General features: G+C 39.2%; 1 protein-coding gene across 1 annotated transcript in view; it reads left to right on the forward strand.

The window, feature by feature from the left end:
* hob (hobbit) overlaps nt 1–17,716 on the forward strand; it is a 460,559-nt gene that overhangs the window by 431,242 nt on the left and 11,601 nt on the right. The window contains exons 37-38 of the mRNA XM_067142110.2: nt 2,002–2,214; nt 8,824–8,931. Of these exons, the coding sequence (XP_066998211.2) occupies nt 2,002–2,214; nt 8,824–8,931 (321 nt within the window). The remainder of the gene's footprint in view (nt 1–2,001; nt 2,215–8,823; nt 8,932–17,716) is intronic.

A 17,716-nucleotide genomic window follows, 5' to 3' on the forward strand; every position in this document is an offset into this window, starting at 1 on the left:
ATATCCCATCCACTGTTGAACTTCCGTCAGTGCATGCGGTACCCACTGCGATGCAATTTAGCGCAGTTGCAGCTCTGTCCGCAATATCCTGTAGATGATACGTTTCTCGATACCACTTGCCTTTTCTAACTACAGTAGCATCCATCATCTGTCTTCCTCCAGGAGCTGCTTGACGACGGCACGTGCCACGTCAGTCCGCACACTGACAGGTCGTCCTTATCATTGCTGTTCACCGCTTGCCACATGTCCTTGCTGAAACTTTCCTACCCACCATGCTACATGCTGTGACATTCTCTTGAATTTCTTCCCTGGAGAACGGCTATTTTGATGTTTGTGTGGTGCTCAACACGGGTTTCTCGCACGACACTTGCCACACAACTGATTTCTCAGCCCTCTCTGTACTACTACCAGCAATCACAGAGCCATCTGTAGTTGTGAATACACACTTTGCTTGCTTAGCTTCCATGTGACAAATAACAGTTTGTGATCCGCTCACATATGTGCAAGAGAAAAAAAATAGTTACAGTATGTTTGGCCCCAACCCTCGTAACTCCGTTGAAGCTTTTGTTGTTCCTGCAAGAAACAGAGCTAAACGAATTATATCCAAACATTATGGTTGCGCTCAAAATGCACCTCTGTCAACGGCGGTCTCTAATTGTTCAGCAGAGAGGCTATTTTCTGTTTTAAAAATAATTAAATATTATCTCTGGGCTACTGCTTCTGTATTGCAAATTGAAAGTGAAATTGTAAGCAGGATTAATTATGATGAGGTAATTGATAACTGCCAGAATTTTTTTTTTTTTTTGCGTCGCACCGAACGGTGACGATTGGAGAGGAAAGGGCTAGAAGTGGGAAGGAAGCGGCCGTGGCCTTAATTAAGGTACAGCTCCAGCATTTGCCTGGTGTGAAAATGGGAAACCACGGAAAACCATTTTCAGGCCTGCCGACAGTGGGGTTCGAACCTATTATCTCCCGAATACTGGATACTAGCCGCACTTAAAACAACTGCAGCTATCGAGCTCGCTCCAGAAAGAATTCTCGATGGAAAGATTTCTAAATGGTTTCTAGGTTAATGTTTATGATTTCACACAGAAATACATTCACATTTTTGTTTTATTTTTTGTTTCTTTCTTTCTGTGAATAAACTGCATCACTCTGATTTGTTTTTATGCTGTTGTAAGATGAATGTGGTTATTGTGTTTCCTCCTATACCCTACCTATCCCAAACTGAATGCCACGTAAGTCGAAGTTGTTCTTTCCCTCACTCCAATATATTTTTCCTGTTCACAATAGAAATATAATTTTAAAGCTGTTAAGTACTGAGTGCATGATGTGTTTCTTTTTATTTCTTATATGTAACTACAGTATTGATTACATTTTTTTGTAATATGGAGTCGAATTGTTGAGGGCAAGAAAAAAAATGTGTGAAAATTAAAAACTTCAAAAGTCGAAAACAAACAGGGGAAGGTGCAAAAGTCTCTGGCCTAGAGCACTGCCATCTGTAAATCCTGCTCTGCTGGTTTCTTGCCACCTTAGTTAGGACATGGCATAGTAGTCAGAAGTTCACAGTCTATATGGTATCTGTTCATAGTCTGAATGTACACTTCCTGTTCTAATGTAATTGTTATTTGCAGCTGTCATTGTTTCATGCTTTTGTTACAGTTTCTATAATTGAAGTACCATTAACGCTGATGATTCAGTCTTTATTGTTGACTTTAAACAAAAACGTCCCATGACACTAGTCCTTTATAGGAACAGGGGCCGATATTTTTATTTTTTTGTACAAACTGTAGGTTGCATAAAACTAAATTTTAAGGGTGTGGTGGGCCACTCTGTATTTTTCCTTCACTCACTCCAAGAAAATTCTGACACATGTTATTATAGATACTACAGCAATATAAGTTATCAGGCAGATGTGTATCTAACAACTCCTCTAAATTGTACTGTGTTTCTGTGACATAGATTTACATGATTTCTAATATCTGATCTTTTTAATTACAGGAAAGAGCTGAGAAGAACAAGTTATTTATATATATAAAAATACCTGAAGTTCCTGTCAAAGTCAGTTACAAGGGTAACAAGGATAAGAATCTGGAAGATATAAGAGACTTCAGTCTTGTGATTCCCACATTGGAGTACCATAATGTCACGTGGACATGGTTAGACCTATTGTTGGCCATGAAAACTGATAGTCGGAGAGTTATTTTGTCTCAGGTAAATTATTTCTGCCCTGCCACAGTTTTTAGTTTTAAACAGTGAATGGTATAGGAAGCAGAGTGCCTGCTGTCAGTTCTTGATGGATACAGTACTTTTGCATCGATCTCTTGGCACAGTGTAGCTTCCAACAAAGTCTCAATCTCGCACATGGCTGTGACAATATGGAATCTACTGGGGTATGGGTGGTGCTGAGTAATGATATTCGGAGCACGACCAGTGCATCTGAGTGTTATGAAAGGTGTTCCTCATAGGGTCAGTTGTGCTACAATACACTTTCTGGCCCAGTGAGGAAAGCAATGGCAAACTACCTCACTCCTCAACTTGCGTAGTATGCCTCATTTTGGTGCTATCATTGGTTTTTGCATACAATCAAGTTGAATACAAAATTATATACATATTTACATAACAGGAAAACAATGAACAAGGAAAGACTCCTTACAACTGAATGTCACGATCATTGATCTACTGTATTGTTTCTGGAGTTGCCATCAGCCCTGTGTATGACCATGTTTCACACTCTCTGACAACATGGTGTGTGGTTTGTCATGCAGCTCCGCAGTCACACGCGGGTGTCAGCAGCTTGTTCCATTTAAATAACATGTCTCTGCATCTGCCATGGCCTGTTCTTATTCAGATCAGAGCAGTCCATATTTTAAGTGGTAGCTGGAATCCACTTAGAAGTTTGGCATTCAAGAACATACTGTGCAGGTGCACCTCCGTTGCTGCTTTCCACCATCTTTTCCACTCTGTACTTGGGTTGTAATCCTCTAGCAACCATGTGTAAGGCGTAACGTAAAGTTGGATGGCGTGAATGTAATCTGTTTTGGTTGATAGTTCATAGATCTTCATGTACAGGTAGATCGGGGTTCCTTAAGATTTTATTGAATTCCTTGATGAGAGTGGTGGATCTGCATAAATCAGATGGCATTATTCCAGATAAAAGCAGGAGCCAATGAGTTAGCGTAGATCGAATTGTGCCAGTTATTATGCACATAGTGGAATTCAATTAAGTATCAATAAATCTTGTGTGGTGACTGTTCATCCATACTGGATCACAGTACTCAGCATTTGAATACACCAAGCCTGAAGCTGAAGACCGTAAAACACTTGCCCCGAAGAACCCCAGGTAGTTCCACAAAGCTTATGAATGATGTTACGTGTTTTCAGTTTCTGTGTGGAGTTCAGCAGATGTTGCTTGTAGGATAGTGTTCGATCCAAGGTTACTCCAAGATATTTTGAGTTCCAGTTGTGGTGAAGTATCCTGCCACAGAAACTCGCATTCAATTTAGTATTTGCTAAGCAATTGTTTAAATGGAAACAAGACACCTCCGTTTTATTGGTGCTGGGCACAGTCTCCAGTTCCTGAAGTAAGTTTCCAAAATGGACAAATCACTTGTTAACATCTCTCAAGTTTTCTCCAGCTCTTTGTATTGCACAGCTAATGCTATATCGTCAGCGTAGCGGAATTTCCTTGATGTAACTTCAGGAAGATCAGATATATATAAGCTGAACAGGAGTGGCAAACCATTTTTAAGCTTCCTCTCCTTGCTCTCATTGTTCCTGATGATAACCTGAAGCCTCCTATCACTCAGCATATTGTTGATAAGTCTTGCTATCTTTCTGCGTGGTACGACCCAGTGAAGTTGATAGACCATACCTTCCCTCTAGACTGTATCATATGCAGCGGTGAGCTTAACAAAGGCAACAGATGTTTTCAGTTTTCTTTGAAACCCCATTTCTATGAATGTTGTGAGTGTCAAAACTTGGTCACAACAGCTGCGACCTGGTGTGAAGCCTGCCTGATCCATGGGAATGTGCTGTAAAATGGCACTGCTTATTCTGTTAAATATGAGTTTCAAAAGTTTGTAGCAACAGCTAAGGAGAGCTATGGGGCGATAACTTTCTAATTTGTTGTTTGGTTTACCAGGTTTTAAAATTGCGATTATATTAGCCTTTTTGAACTTCAGTGGTATGTGTCCAGTTAGTAAGATGTCTGTGAAAAATTCTGCCAGCCATTTCTTAGCATTTTGTCCCAGATTGATCATGAACTCTGTATGAATTCCATTGAAGCCAGGAGCTTTAAATGGTTTTTGATCTTTCAGTGCTGTATCAATCTTGGATACTGTGAAGGGATTTGCATATTCTGAAGACTGAGATGCTGTTGAATTCAAGACTTTAAGTTGTCGTCTAATAAATTTGGTGTATCGTGTGTAATACCTTTGGTGGTGCTATTTGAGTATCCAACCAGCCTCTGGGCAGATGACCTAACAGACACAGACAGGAAGCAGAGGGAGAACAATGACTTCTGGATGAAACATTTATCGATGGCTGATTTTATTGAACCCACAGAGAATAAAAACTTAAGTTTTAAAAGCTTCTTTTGTACTGGTGGGAAAGCTGTTGATGGATTATCAACATATGTGAAGCGGCTCAGGAAACCATCCCACATATCACTTCGAGAAACTTCTTAGTACAGAGGAAAATGTAAGTTGGACTAATTGAGGATTTCTGGCTTTTATCACCATTTGAGAGATGTTTTTCTTTCTCATGACCTTTTGAATACCATTTTCCCAAAATAAGTAAAAGTGTACACTGAAGTTGAATATACTGTAAAACATGTCATTTTACAACCTGAGAGGTGAACACTTTTTGTAAATATTCAGAATGGAGTTCCATATTGGAAGGAACAAAAAAACAGAAAAACAATTTTTGCAACGTCTGGCATGGTTTCCTAGCTGCTTCACATGTGGTATATTTTGTGTCACAAGTAGCAAACTTTCCTCAATTTTTCTTCCACATTTGTTGCGTAAAGATACCTCCTAATTGAGAAGATGCTATGAGAGCTGTTGTGTTAATCGAGGATGGATGAAGCATTCAGTATACCACTAATGTGATTGGCGCATCATTGGGAAGTGTCCAGTGTGCTCTGAAATGATTCCGTGACCTTGGTACCTATCAAAGATGATGTGATCAAGCCATCAGAGGTCCACAACTGCCGGGGATGACAGGATCCTAGGCCTTCAGGTCTTGTGAGATTGCCACACTGCTGTGTTCTAGGCCAGAAATTGTCTTGAGGCAGAAGGAAACATTGCTGTAAGTGAGAGGACTGTAAGACGAAGACTTCTGTAACCAAATTTGAGGTCTTGCTGATGATGATGCTTGTTGTTTTAAGGGGCCTAACATCAAAGGTCATCGGCCCCAATTTGAGGTCTAGAAGACCCACCATCTGCTGCTTACTCCTCAGCACCAAGCAACATGATTAGAAATTGCGTGTCAGTACCGGTACTGAACTGTGAGCCAGTTGCCAATGGTGCTTTTCACGGGTGAGACGTGATTTTATCTCCTGTCCATAATGGTAGAAAAAGAGAGTATGGTGAAGGATGGGGATACAATATTCACCCTGCAATATCACTGAGAGGATGCCGTTTGAAGATGGCTCCATCAAGGTTTAGGGTGGTATCAACTTTGAGGCACGATGTATGTGCTCTGAGTGCACATTGATACATTGAGGAAGTGGTAACAAAACCTCAGACTGATTCATGACAGCACCCACTTTCCATGTTGCTCATTAAATGTCAAAATTCCTTCACGACGGAATACAAACCCTGAAATGGCCAGCATGTAGCTCAGACCCGAATCTCATTGAGCACCTGTGAGATATGGTTGGGCAAAATGTCCAACGTTGACACCATGAATGAAATGAGACCAGCGCTATTCGATGAGCGGATGTGCATCCCCCAGAAAGTTATCCTCCAGGACTGTGTGGGTAACATGCTGTGGCGCTTGGAGTCTGTCATCGTCACTGGGGGGTAGAAACTCACATTACTAGCATAAAAACAGTGGGTATTGACAGCAAGAGAACGCTCAGTTCATGAATTAGGATAAGTAGGTGTCCCTTTAATTCTATTCAGTGAAATTCAGAAATTTGAAACTTTTTAAAATGTCATAAAATATTGAACTTAACACTGACCTCCGACTACAGTCTGACAAAGGGCAGCGAGTTAGCTAAGCTCATTGCCATTCTTCTCCAGAATCATAGGTTTAATTGATCTCCAAGAACAGCATAGCCGATGGAGGGTGCAGAGAAATGGTCTATGTCAAGGAAGTGTTTTGGCTCCAATCCTTTTCAACATCTATACAAATGACCAGCCAGTATTTTCAAGCCCCAGAAGATTCTTATATGCTGACAACCTTGCCCTGGCAATGCAGAGCACAGAGTTTGAAACAGTGGAAAGAAATCTGTCTACTTCCCTTGAATGCCTGTCACTGTTACAGTGCCAACCACCTAAGGCCGAACCCAGCAAAGACTCAGCTTTGTGCCTTTCACCTCAGAAATAAGGAAGCATATCGTCAGCTCAAAATAGCATGGTCACCAAGGCCTTTCCTATCCCATCGTCGCTGTAAGACCTGTCTGTGTTGGTGCTATGTAGAACAAATTGTAAAAAGAAAATAGCATGGTCAGGCATTGAATTACAGACCTGTGACACTCCAAAATATCTATAACACTTGACAGAACCCTTACGTTTAAGAAGTAGTGCATGAAGTGCAAAATGAAACTGTCCGCACAGCAGCTTTGCCTCTTTGTTACTCTGTCACAGAATATGCATGTCCAGTTAGGTATCCATCATTTATGTCAAACAGGTGGACTTGGTCCTCAGCGAGACCTGAGATTTGTGACAGGTTGCTTAAAGTCTACTCCAGCCGACAGACTGTATCAGCTTGCAGGAATTTCTCCACCATCTATTCAGTGATAAGTAACTGCAAACAAGGAGTGGACTAGATTAGAACAAGAAAGTGCTCATTCACTGCATAACTATGTACCCCCCAGTTCAAAGAATCAAGTCCAGGAAACGTTTACTGCTGGATCACCTGAAACGGCAAGAGTACAGTTGTGGAAAACCAAAAACTCAACATCCCGAGACAGATGACAGTAGCAGAATGTTTAACACCTGGCTACAATGAAAACTAGACTGTACAGAAATCTCTGAATAGACTGAGAATAGGAGTGATCATGTCCAAAGCCAACCTTACAAGATGGTGATACATGGATGCTGACAACATCAAGTGCAAATGTGGTGAAGAACAAACCAAGAAACACTTGCTTCAATGTCCTTTGTGTCCATCTTCTTGTACGAAAGAGGGACTCTTTCAGGGAATGCAGAATGCGCTTGATGTTGCAAAATATTAGTCGCGATTTATGTAACATACCTTTGGTGTTTCAAGGTATTACATGATTGTGTACAACATGTACAAGATGTTTCTGACACAAAAAATACCTGACCTTTGACACTGAGAATGATGTACACAGGGCACAGTCAATACAGTATGTTGTGTAATAAATTAAAAACCAAAGGTTTCAGGTAAATAATATAACATAGTTTAAAAAATTTGAAATGAGCCTCTTTTTATGCCAGTGAGTAGTGTATAAAGACATCAGTAGTGGGCCTGTGTTTTATTTTCTGGTGACTCTTATTATCTCCAGCAAAATGACCTAAAACATAGAGCTGAAAATTGAAAAGACAGAGAAAGATTTATCTAAGTAAGGACATGAAAGACATGCCAATAATGGATTTGAACAAGAAAAATAAATTTTAGTTTTTACATCTTTATCTGTCTAAGAGTGTATTTCAGATGCTTGCTTAAGTGAGTCACTTTTGTGTTTTGCTTTTGATTGAGAGAACGAGGGATAGGTTCACCCCTGCATGGGAGCATTATGGAAATGGTAGTGTCACGATATGGAATGAGATTGGCAGGATTGCACATGATGGATCACTACATATCTTGATCAGTTTACCTTTACCACCAGAATACCAAGATGTAACTGTTGTTGGGTTGCTGTGGATTATTGTTTCTGTAAATTACCTATTCATTTGCTATGAAAATGATGCTCTAGGTTTGTCAGCACTGCATTGCAGTTACAGTATTCAGAGGAATTCCTTTGGTAGAGGATTACATGAAGCCTAGAATGCGAGCCTGACCTCTCTTAGATGGCAGATTCTTCCTGTACAGCTCCATGAGCTGGGCTGAGTGGCTCAGACGGTTGAGGCACTGGCCTTCTGACCCCAGCTTGGCAGGTTCAATCCTGGCTCAGTCCGGTGGCATTTGAAGTTGCTAAAATACATCAGCCTCATGTCGGTAGATTTATTGGTATGTAAAAGAACTCTTGCGAGACAAAATTTTGGCACCTTGACATCTCCAAAACCGGTAAAAAGTAGTTAGTGGAATGTAGAAATATCATAATCATCATCATCGTCATCATCATCTCCATGAGCATGAAACCAAATCAGGTCCGAAGACTCTCAGTTAGTTGCGAGGTACATGGGCTTAGACATACCTGTCCCCCATAACAAGCCTGTGTCACAACTCCAGGGAAAATGGAGGTTATCAGTATTACTGAAAAGTGGGTAAGCATACGTGTATGGATTATTTTATTCAGAATCTGGACAGCTTAATGAAAATAAATAGCTAATGATGTAAATAGATACTTGAAATCCTCCTTAGTACCGCAGACTTACTGATCTGCTAGAATACAAGTATTCTATTAATAGCTGTAGCCCTGTCCTTGCATTTTACTTTTCTGTGACATCTTGCATCTTGTTTTTGTAGGCAATCAAGCAGAAGTTGCAAATTAAAATGAATCGTGGTTCAGCTGATGAAGGTGCTTCACCTCAGGAAGAGGACAAGGCAAGAATGCTATTTGGACCTAGGCTTATGGTGAGTTAACTGAATAATTTATTTAATTCAGTTTTACTTTTTATGTTATGCACAATGTTGCTGAATGAAATCTAATGGAACAGGTGGAGTAAAAGTATTCCAATCTTCAAAAGAGCCTGGGGTAACGAGAAAAATTTGCAGGTTGAAGAATTTATTGAAAAATACGTGCAAAATATCTAAAATAGGTTATTAACTGAATTTATTCTGACTCGTTGGCTGAATGGTCAGCGTACTGGCCTTCGGTTCAGAGGGTCCCGGGTTCGATTCCCGGCCGGGTCGGGGATTTTAACCTTCATTGGTTAATTCTAGTGGCCCGCGGGCTGGGTGTTTGTAGTGTCCCTAACATCTCTGCAACTCGCACACCACACTTAACACTATCCTCCACCACAATAACACGCAGTTCCCTACACATTGCAGATGCCGCCCACCCTCATTGGAGGGTCTGCGTTACAAGGGCTGCACTCGGCTAGAAATAGCCACACAAAATTAAAAAAAAAAAAACTGAATTTATTCAATCATGTAATGATTACATAGAATATATAAACTACAAAACTGTATGTTAAGGTCCACATTCTGCAGCTATCTGATTGTGTCAGAGGTCAGACTGAATAGGTTATTAGGGCTTCGAGGGTAAGAACAGAGAGTGTAACGCTTGATAAGGTAGGTGTTCAATAGTCTGCTCCTCCAGATCACAGTCACATGCTGCTGGGCTGAACCAGCCCCACTTTTGCTGGAAGTATTTGCAGCAGCCATGTTCGGTAATAAGCCTGTTGGGGCAGCACCCAAGTTTTCTTGGGAGGTCAAAACTCATTGGCTTTTTTGTAATATCCAAGGATTGGGCACATGTTCCCAATGTTTTTGTAGACCACTCATCCTTCTAGCTTTGATTTAAATCAAACCCATCCTCAGTGAGTTTTCCTGCAGTGATACAGGTGGTCTCCTCAATCAGTCAACTTTATAATAGATGGCAGAATTAATGGTTGAATGACAAAGAAGGTGACACCCAGATCAACTTAGCTTCCCTCACTAGCACTTGTTTCTTCCTCAGATTTAATAATAATAATGTTACTTGTTTTACGTCCCACTAACTACTCTTTTACGGTTTTCGGAGACGCCTCCTCAGATTTAGTGGAGGTATGTGGCTCAGCACAGATAGCCAGTAATGAGGTGGGGTTGACTTCACAGCATCTATGATGCAGTGCATTGTATCATTTAACTTCAGATCTGTTGTCTGAATGTGTATGCTTTCCGCCACACGGGTACACGGTACTCAGCAGCTGAGTAGACAAGGCTGATACCACTTAGATACAGACAATCAGGAGAGGCTCCCCGGGAAGTATCGCTAAGATTATGCAGTATTTTCTTTCTTGCAGTAACTCTAAGAGAAAGCTTGATGAGGTTCACTTTGTAGATCAGGGTTCTTTCCTGAGTGGCTCTTAGATATTTAGGAAAAGGACTGTACTTGAGCTTTTGTATGCTGTATAATACGTGATTTGCAAGAAGGAAATAAGAGACGTTTTGGTAGGGACAACTTGCAGCAGTTTATTTTGTATATCAACCCGTCTCTCCAAACAGTGTGATAAGCAGTTGTCTGGTCAATAGGATGGCTATTGATTTTAGCAGCTTTTGAAAACCTGCTTCAGTATCTGTGTAAGGGCAAGAACTTGGTTAGTGCAGATACGTCCTTTTCTGAAGCGAGCTTGTTCAGGTGGGGTAGCAGCCTCGTTGAACGGTGCCCTTGTGGTAAGGACGACTCATTCCACAAATTCACAGGTGCAACTGAGAAGTGTTATTAAACAGTAGCTTTGAACAGTTTGTTCTTTTCAAGAATATAAGTGAAGAGAGAAGAAAGCAATCATATACTGTATGGACCCATATTCCCAATAAATTCATTATAGTTGCTATCTGGGCCAGCTGCCTTGTCAGTTTTCAACTGCTTGATTGCAGAATCCATCTCTATAAGTACATTGAAAACTCCACCTTGGTAAGGGAATTGATTTCACCAAGAACATTTTCAGACCAAATTCCACCAGGACAAATCGGTGTTGGCTATTCTGGAAGTTGGGTAGAACAGTACGTTTGGTAAATACAGTAGAGGTTCCTCTATATGATCTTTGGACATAAATGCTAAGTTTGGGTTGTAATCTCTTCCTCAGCGTGCAGAATGGAATGTGCTTTTGTCTTTTGTAAAGAAGACTAGGTGCATATTGGATATTTCTGCTCACTTAAGCAATACCATCCTGTTATCATCCACAGTGTCATATTACGAGTTCATGTGATGACTGTTGAAGCCTCCTTTGTAGATACTGGGGTGGTTAAATGTAACACAGGGGTACTTGTACAAACTGATGATTTTTAAACTACTAATCAGAATTGCTATTGTGAAGATATGGTCTTCCTCAGCAGACTCAATCACTTGCACTGTCATCAAGCTGACTTGGCATAGGTGGCTATTCCATATTGTGGGTCGTGGATGGCTTTGACTAGTGTGTATCCTGGTATGTGTGTTCTTCTTTGGAGACTCTGTTCATCTTCAGCGTGCATCTTCTGGATGTTGAAGATGTCAGTATCAATCATGCAGTTGTTTTCTGAAAAGACTATATTATTTTCTGGCATTTTTGTCATAGTATACACACTTCATCTTGTGTAGTTCACCTATAATAATGTTTCTAGCTAGCACCACCCAGGGGCACATGCAGGATGGTAAGGAGATAATTCCTGTGGATGTGAGCAACTGAATGATCTATTTGTAAAACGGACCAAGTCACTACTGTCCTTTTGATATAAGCAAGAAAGAACCTAAAAAATAGAAATCTCTGTGAGGTTCTTCATTTTGTTGAAACTAATTCAGGATGAAATAAATTTAGAAAATACCTGAAAAAACAAAACATTTAATAACAGATCATACCTGAATAAGATACCATTAATTAAAACAGAATAATACGTTTTGTTCTTAAAAGAACATCATCAGATTCTATCAAATCACACTTTTATATTATTATTATTATTATTATTATTATTATTATTATTATTATTATTATTATTATTATTATTATTATTTAGTATAAATTTTTTTGGAATGATTTAGGTGATGTTTAATGAGCATTAGTTAATTCATAAATTATGTAATTAGTGGAATTTGAATTGTTGTGTTTCACTGATACATGATTTAACCCCTTGACGCTGACCTCCTTACGTCACATAACCTCCTTTTCTTCACATGCTGCCAACCTCCATGCGTGGTATAGACCCCTGTAGGCCTAACTTCCGTTTGTTCTAGCTTGTAAAGTTTTAAAGTTGTTAAGATGGAAACTGTATATCTTTGAATGTGATGATCTCTGCCTTCCGTTAATGTTTGACTCAGCCCAAATCGTGTTTCTTTGTTTTCCTAAAGAATTTAAAATAGTCTGACGTCTTTCCTCTGGGGAGCATATAGGCTTAAATTTTTGCTGCATTCTAGCGGTTGTATGTATCATTATATGGCATTTCTTTATGTAGATTGATCATATAAACGACCATCTTTCCACTGATATGCATGTTGACATCATCTGGTGAGGATTTGTATAATTCTTTCAACACCTTGAAACTTCTTATGGTTCGTAATTACTTGACTCGCTGTGACTCTGAAATATGATATTGCGCAGCGCAGAAGCATGGCATGGTGCAGTTTAAATGAAAGACAAGTGATTAAGTTTGGATAAATCAGATTATAACAGCACTACACCAGACTGAACTGAGCGAAGTGACAGTACACATAACATAAGGAATGGAAGCAAATGGTGCGTGCGACCAAGTAATGGACGACAAAACACGCCAAAGTACATGCCGTCTTTCTTATGAACTAATCGTCCCATTAACCTGGGAGTTGTGCTAAATGAATCTTTGAAATATTGTTCCCGGGTCTTCCACTCAGTTTCCAAGGCGACAATTACACTAGTGTTAATTGCAGTGTGAAACAACCTATGCAAATACAAGAACGTCGCATTCATTCCATGTAAAATGTGGAAGGTCGCTTTTCCATTAGTAGATGATAAGGTAAATATAACGTTATTGAATCTAAAGTATATTCTTTTGAGTCTCTACTGTAAAAGTTTGAAAATAATCTGAGCTAAACTGTTGTAACAGTGAATTTTTAAAGATATCTCTGCATTTTCTAAGTGCTCACACCTGAATTGCCTCCGTCCGCTGGATAAAGCGACACTGAAATGTTTTTTGCATACAATGTTTCCCGTTGCTGAGGGGTTAATTTAGAAGAGTGAAGAATGAGGAATTGAAAGATAAATCACTGCATTATTTGAGTTATGCTTGCACTAGTTACTACTAAATGCTGTAACAAATAATGATGCAATATGGAACAATCCTAATGGAGAATTAATTCCTTGCCATGAGAGGATAGGATTTGTTGTTCAGTGGTTTGATCCCTGATCCACTCAGTGAAGCATGGATCAACAATTACCCTAACCCTTATTTTCTCATTACAGATTCCATCCAATTCATTAATACATCAGCAAATAAACCACGGGTCAAGATTAAATTATTCACTTAATAAATAACATAACACAAAAGAAAAAATTTAGTCCAATGAGGCAAAAATTGGCACTATCTCCCATTGAGATTTCATCATGTTTTTTGCCCGAGCATGATTATTTTATAACCACTCAGTGAAGCTTGGACCAACAATTATTCTCACCCTTATTTTCTCATTATATCCCTTAAGTGCGGCCAGTATTCAGTATTCGGGAGATCCGCTTCCTTCCCACTCATAGCCCTTCCCTCTCCCATCGTCGCCATAAGACCTGTCTGTGTCGGTGTGACGTAAAGCAACTAGCAAATATAAAAATTATCATTACAGTCACCGCAAGTGCGCCGCCACCCCTTAATAATAATTTAATCTAATCATAAGGGTTTTTTCAAATATCTTTGACAGCTACCTTAATTGTAACTTTTCCCTGGAACATTCCGTACTTACTCCAGGTGGAACGGTAAGATGTCACACTTTGGTAGCATCATATAATTGATGAAATGAAATGGCGTATGGCTTTTAGTGCTGGGAGTGTCCGAGGACAAGTTCAGCTCGCCAGATGCAGGTCTTCTGATTTGACACCCGTAGGTGACCTGCGCGTCGTGATGAAGATGAAATGATGATGAAGACGACACATAAACCCAGCCCCCATGCCTGCGAAATTAACCGATTTTGGTTAAAATTCCCGACCCTGCCAGGAATCGAACCCGGGATCCCTGTGACCAAAGGCCGGCACGCTAACCATTTAGCCATGGAGCCGGACATATAATTGATATTCAAATCAAACTGAGAGATGACATAGGAACATGCAATTAAAACGTGAAAAGCACCTATCCAGGGAAAACTCGGAGGAGGAACGGTGCCTATATTGCAGAAGAGTTTTACATCAACAAGGATTTCATGTGTCTCAGTTTTAATATCTCTAATAAAAGTTCATTTCCTTCCTCTGAACAAGTTATACAAACATCACCTCTTGGTGACAAAATGTATAACTGTGAATCATCCAGTTGCACAGTATGGAATATCTAAGATTAAATTCTAACAATAATTTAATTGTATTACGTCCACCTATTCAGTACAAATTTGCCATTTACTAGATGGCTGTCTAAAAAGCTACATGGCCTTCTGACCCCACCTTGGCAGGTTCGATCCTGGCTCAGTCCGGTGGTATTTGAAGGTGCTCATATACGTCAGCCTCGTGTCGGTAGATTTACTGGCACGTAAAAGAACTCCTGCGGGACTAAATTCCGGCACCTCGGCATCTCCGAAAACCGTAAAAGGGTAGTTAGTGGGGCATAAAACAAATAACATTATTATTGTTAAAAAGCTACATAGTAGGACATGTTTTGACCTAGGTTATCTTCAGCTTGAAATAACACAGGGATGAAAAATATACACAAAAACAGTGATAATAATGAGATAAAATACAATCAGCATTTGCAATAAAAATAAATATTTTGAATGTTCATAGATTCATTCTTGTTGTAAGACGAATCTATAGCCGACTTGCATAGATTAAGCCCAAAATAAATTAAAATATCCCATCCTAGAATATAAAGGAAATACTTACCCCTGTTACTCGGCCACCTTTCTATTCACAAGTTCATTCATACACTAGATCCTGGTGACGAGTAGATGAGGCTTTAAATAGGGCTAGTGACATCATGTGTTCTGGTATGAGAGAAGTTGAGAGCTTTCTCAAAAATTCTAGAGATCTTTGGGTAAGCTGACATTGATAGGTAGAGCACAACAATCAGGCGGATGCTCCCGATGACGTGGACAGGCAAGTGCAACCGTCACAGGTACTATTTTCATCTTGTACTTTTTTCCATAGTGCTGGATCAATTGCTGAGAAGGTAGTAGAGGGAGCTAGGCTCCCACAGAGTTAGAACCATGGTGGGTGATCATGGAGCTGAGCTCTGATTTTGGATTTCTCTTTTCCCAGGCAGACTGCTTTCCCTACTGTTTAAAGAGCTTTCACTGCCCTGGATTTAATTCAGATTGACTCCCTAAATTTTTGGTCACTTCCGCTGGTGGGATACTCTCCTCTTCCACCTTCGGGCCATTGATACAGGGGTGGTTTACCATTACCTTCTCCTATGCAGTTGTCCTTGCCATTGTCGCCCAAGTGATCATCCGCCTCAGCCATTCTCCTTTACAGCTGCTGCCTCATATTGGAGCCGCAGCCACCCCTAACATGGAGACATGCTGCTTTATGGATTCAAGTGGCAATTTCTCCACCCAGGGGACCATTGCCCCCTTTAAAGGGACTCATCCGTTGGCCCCTTTAGGGATTCGAGTTATTTACGGCTACTAGACTTTCGGTGTTGAGACACTGGCTGAACAGTCTACTTTGCTACAGGATGACGCATGAAATGAGTTGCCATTTTGTTGTTGAATAAAAACTTTGTCAGTACGAACTCAAACATATACTGCCCCCATTATTGCCTAGCTAAGCCCAGCCAGTGAGCGAGAGATCCCAAGGGGGACCGTTCGTTCATGGCTATAGTTTTCTAGAGGCATTTAAGGGAAAGGGGTTGATGACCAGGCAAAAATAATAAATTTTAAAACAACACTCTGACATTTATTGACATAAGCATATCACAAAAAGAAAAATATCCTTGGTGGGTTTGTTTATAATGAACTTTCATAATATTCCTTTCTTCCGCAGTTTGAGAAACACACGTGTTCCGAAGTCCAGCCTTATTATTCTGGAATGAAAATCAAAGAAAAATTAGGCCTTTGCTGCCTTTTAAAATTAAATATCTGGCTGAAAGAATTCAAAACTTTAACAAAAGTGTTTTACAAAACAATTAGACAGCTGTCTCGCTTATAGTTCCATAACAAAAGTAGTTAAAGGCTTCATGAATTAACAGTAGTCTCAACACGTGGTTTAAGCTGAATTCTAATAAATTTTTACGTTTAAAGTATATGTCATTTGTCACTACACCAGTACAAGTTTAATAAAATTTAAAATTTATTTCGGAATTTCCTAATTAATTAATTTTTGTTGTTGTTGTTGTTGTTATTATTATTATTATTATTATTATTATTATTATTATTATTATTATTATTATTAATAATAATCTCTAGCCTTGTTTGATCAACATGTTCTTTACCATCACACAATCGTGTTCCTAATTAATGAATCTCACTGCATGATCCACATGGCAATTATCATTTACACATTAAATAATTATTCTCCAATTAATTGTGACTCATTATCACCAGAATTCAAGATAACTATGCCGTTTGTGAACATTTAATTCTGATATTTGCATGGCATTCACATTTCAAATTAATTTAAAAAATGTTTCAAAATTTAAATATAAATCTGTTGGAAAATTTTGTTATCCACGTGTGAGCTAATTAAATAATAATTTACTTTACAAATCGCTTGCCTTTGCGAAAAGAACGAGATGATCTTTCCTTTTAAATCACACTAATTAACAAATAAAATCCTTTCCTAGTCTTCCTCGACTTAAACTTATTAAATTTTCCCTTAAGGGCTCAAAAATAACTTCTCAAGGTGGCGCACAACGATAATCTGCATCGCCACAAGTACACGACCAGATAAAATCAAATGGAACAATCAAGATACAAGGAAAATGCTCATATTTACACACACACACACATATTCATTCATACTGGGAAACACATATTTTATATACATTATTTACATCGAATCCTGTCCTTATAAGTTTATTCTTAATTTTTAAGCATGGTCATGTCAACATTCAGTAGAAGATAAATTCGTGCATGGAGATTACTCTTTTATCAATAATGACTAGTGATCGAAGTTAGGGATATCACTTAGGTTGAAATATTCTTCTCACAACGATGGAGATTCATCTAAATTTTGGAATTATAATTGAAGATTCCGATAAAATCCATAATCACTACTATCACATTTGTTCCAAGTCGCAACTACCGCATTTGTGAGCCTCGATCGCATTATTATTATTCCCTATCCGTGAAATACACACGCAACACGTGCTCCACTTACAATAGGTTCCCATGTGCTCCCAATGACACAAGAACAAGTCAATTATCACAATAAATTATTCAATTGCTCAATTACATAATAAATATCCCGCAGGATTTGCGATATTCCAGACACTTCATGAACAGAGCACATTAAATCTCACATATAAGGAATTTAAGATAATTTATGGCTCATGAGCGTTTAATTCTCTTTTACCCGATCTTGAGTTAATTTTATTGTTATTCATGTGATTATTACATCTACCAATCCTCATGAAA

The sequence above is a fragment of the Anabrus simplex genome, chromosome 2 (assembly GCF_040414725.1).
Source record: "Anabrus simplex isolate iqAnaSimp1 chromosome 2, ASM4041472v1, whole genome shotgun sequence".
Lineage (NCBI taxonomy): Eukaryota > Metazoa > Arthropoda > Insecta > Orthoptera > Tettigoniidae > Anabrus > Anabrus simplex.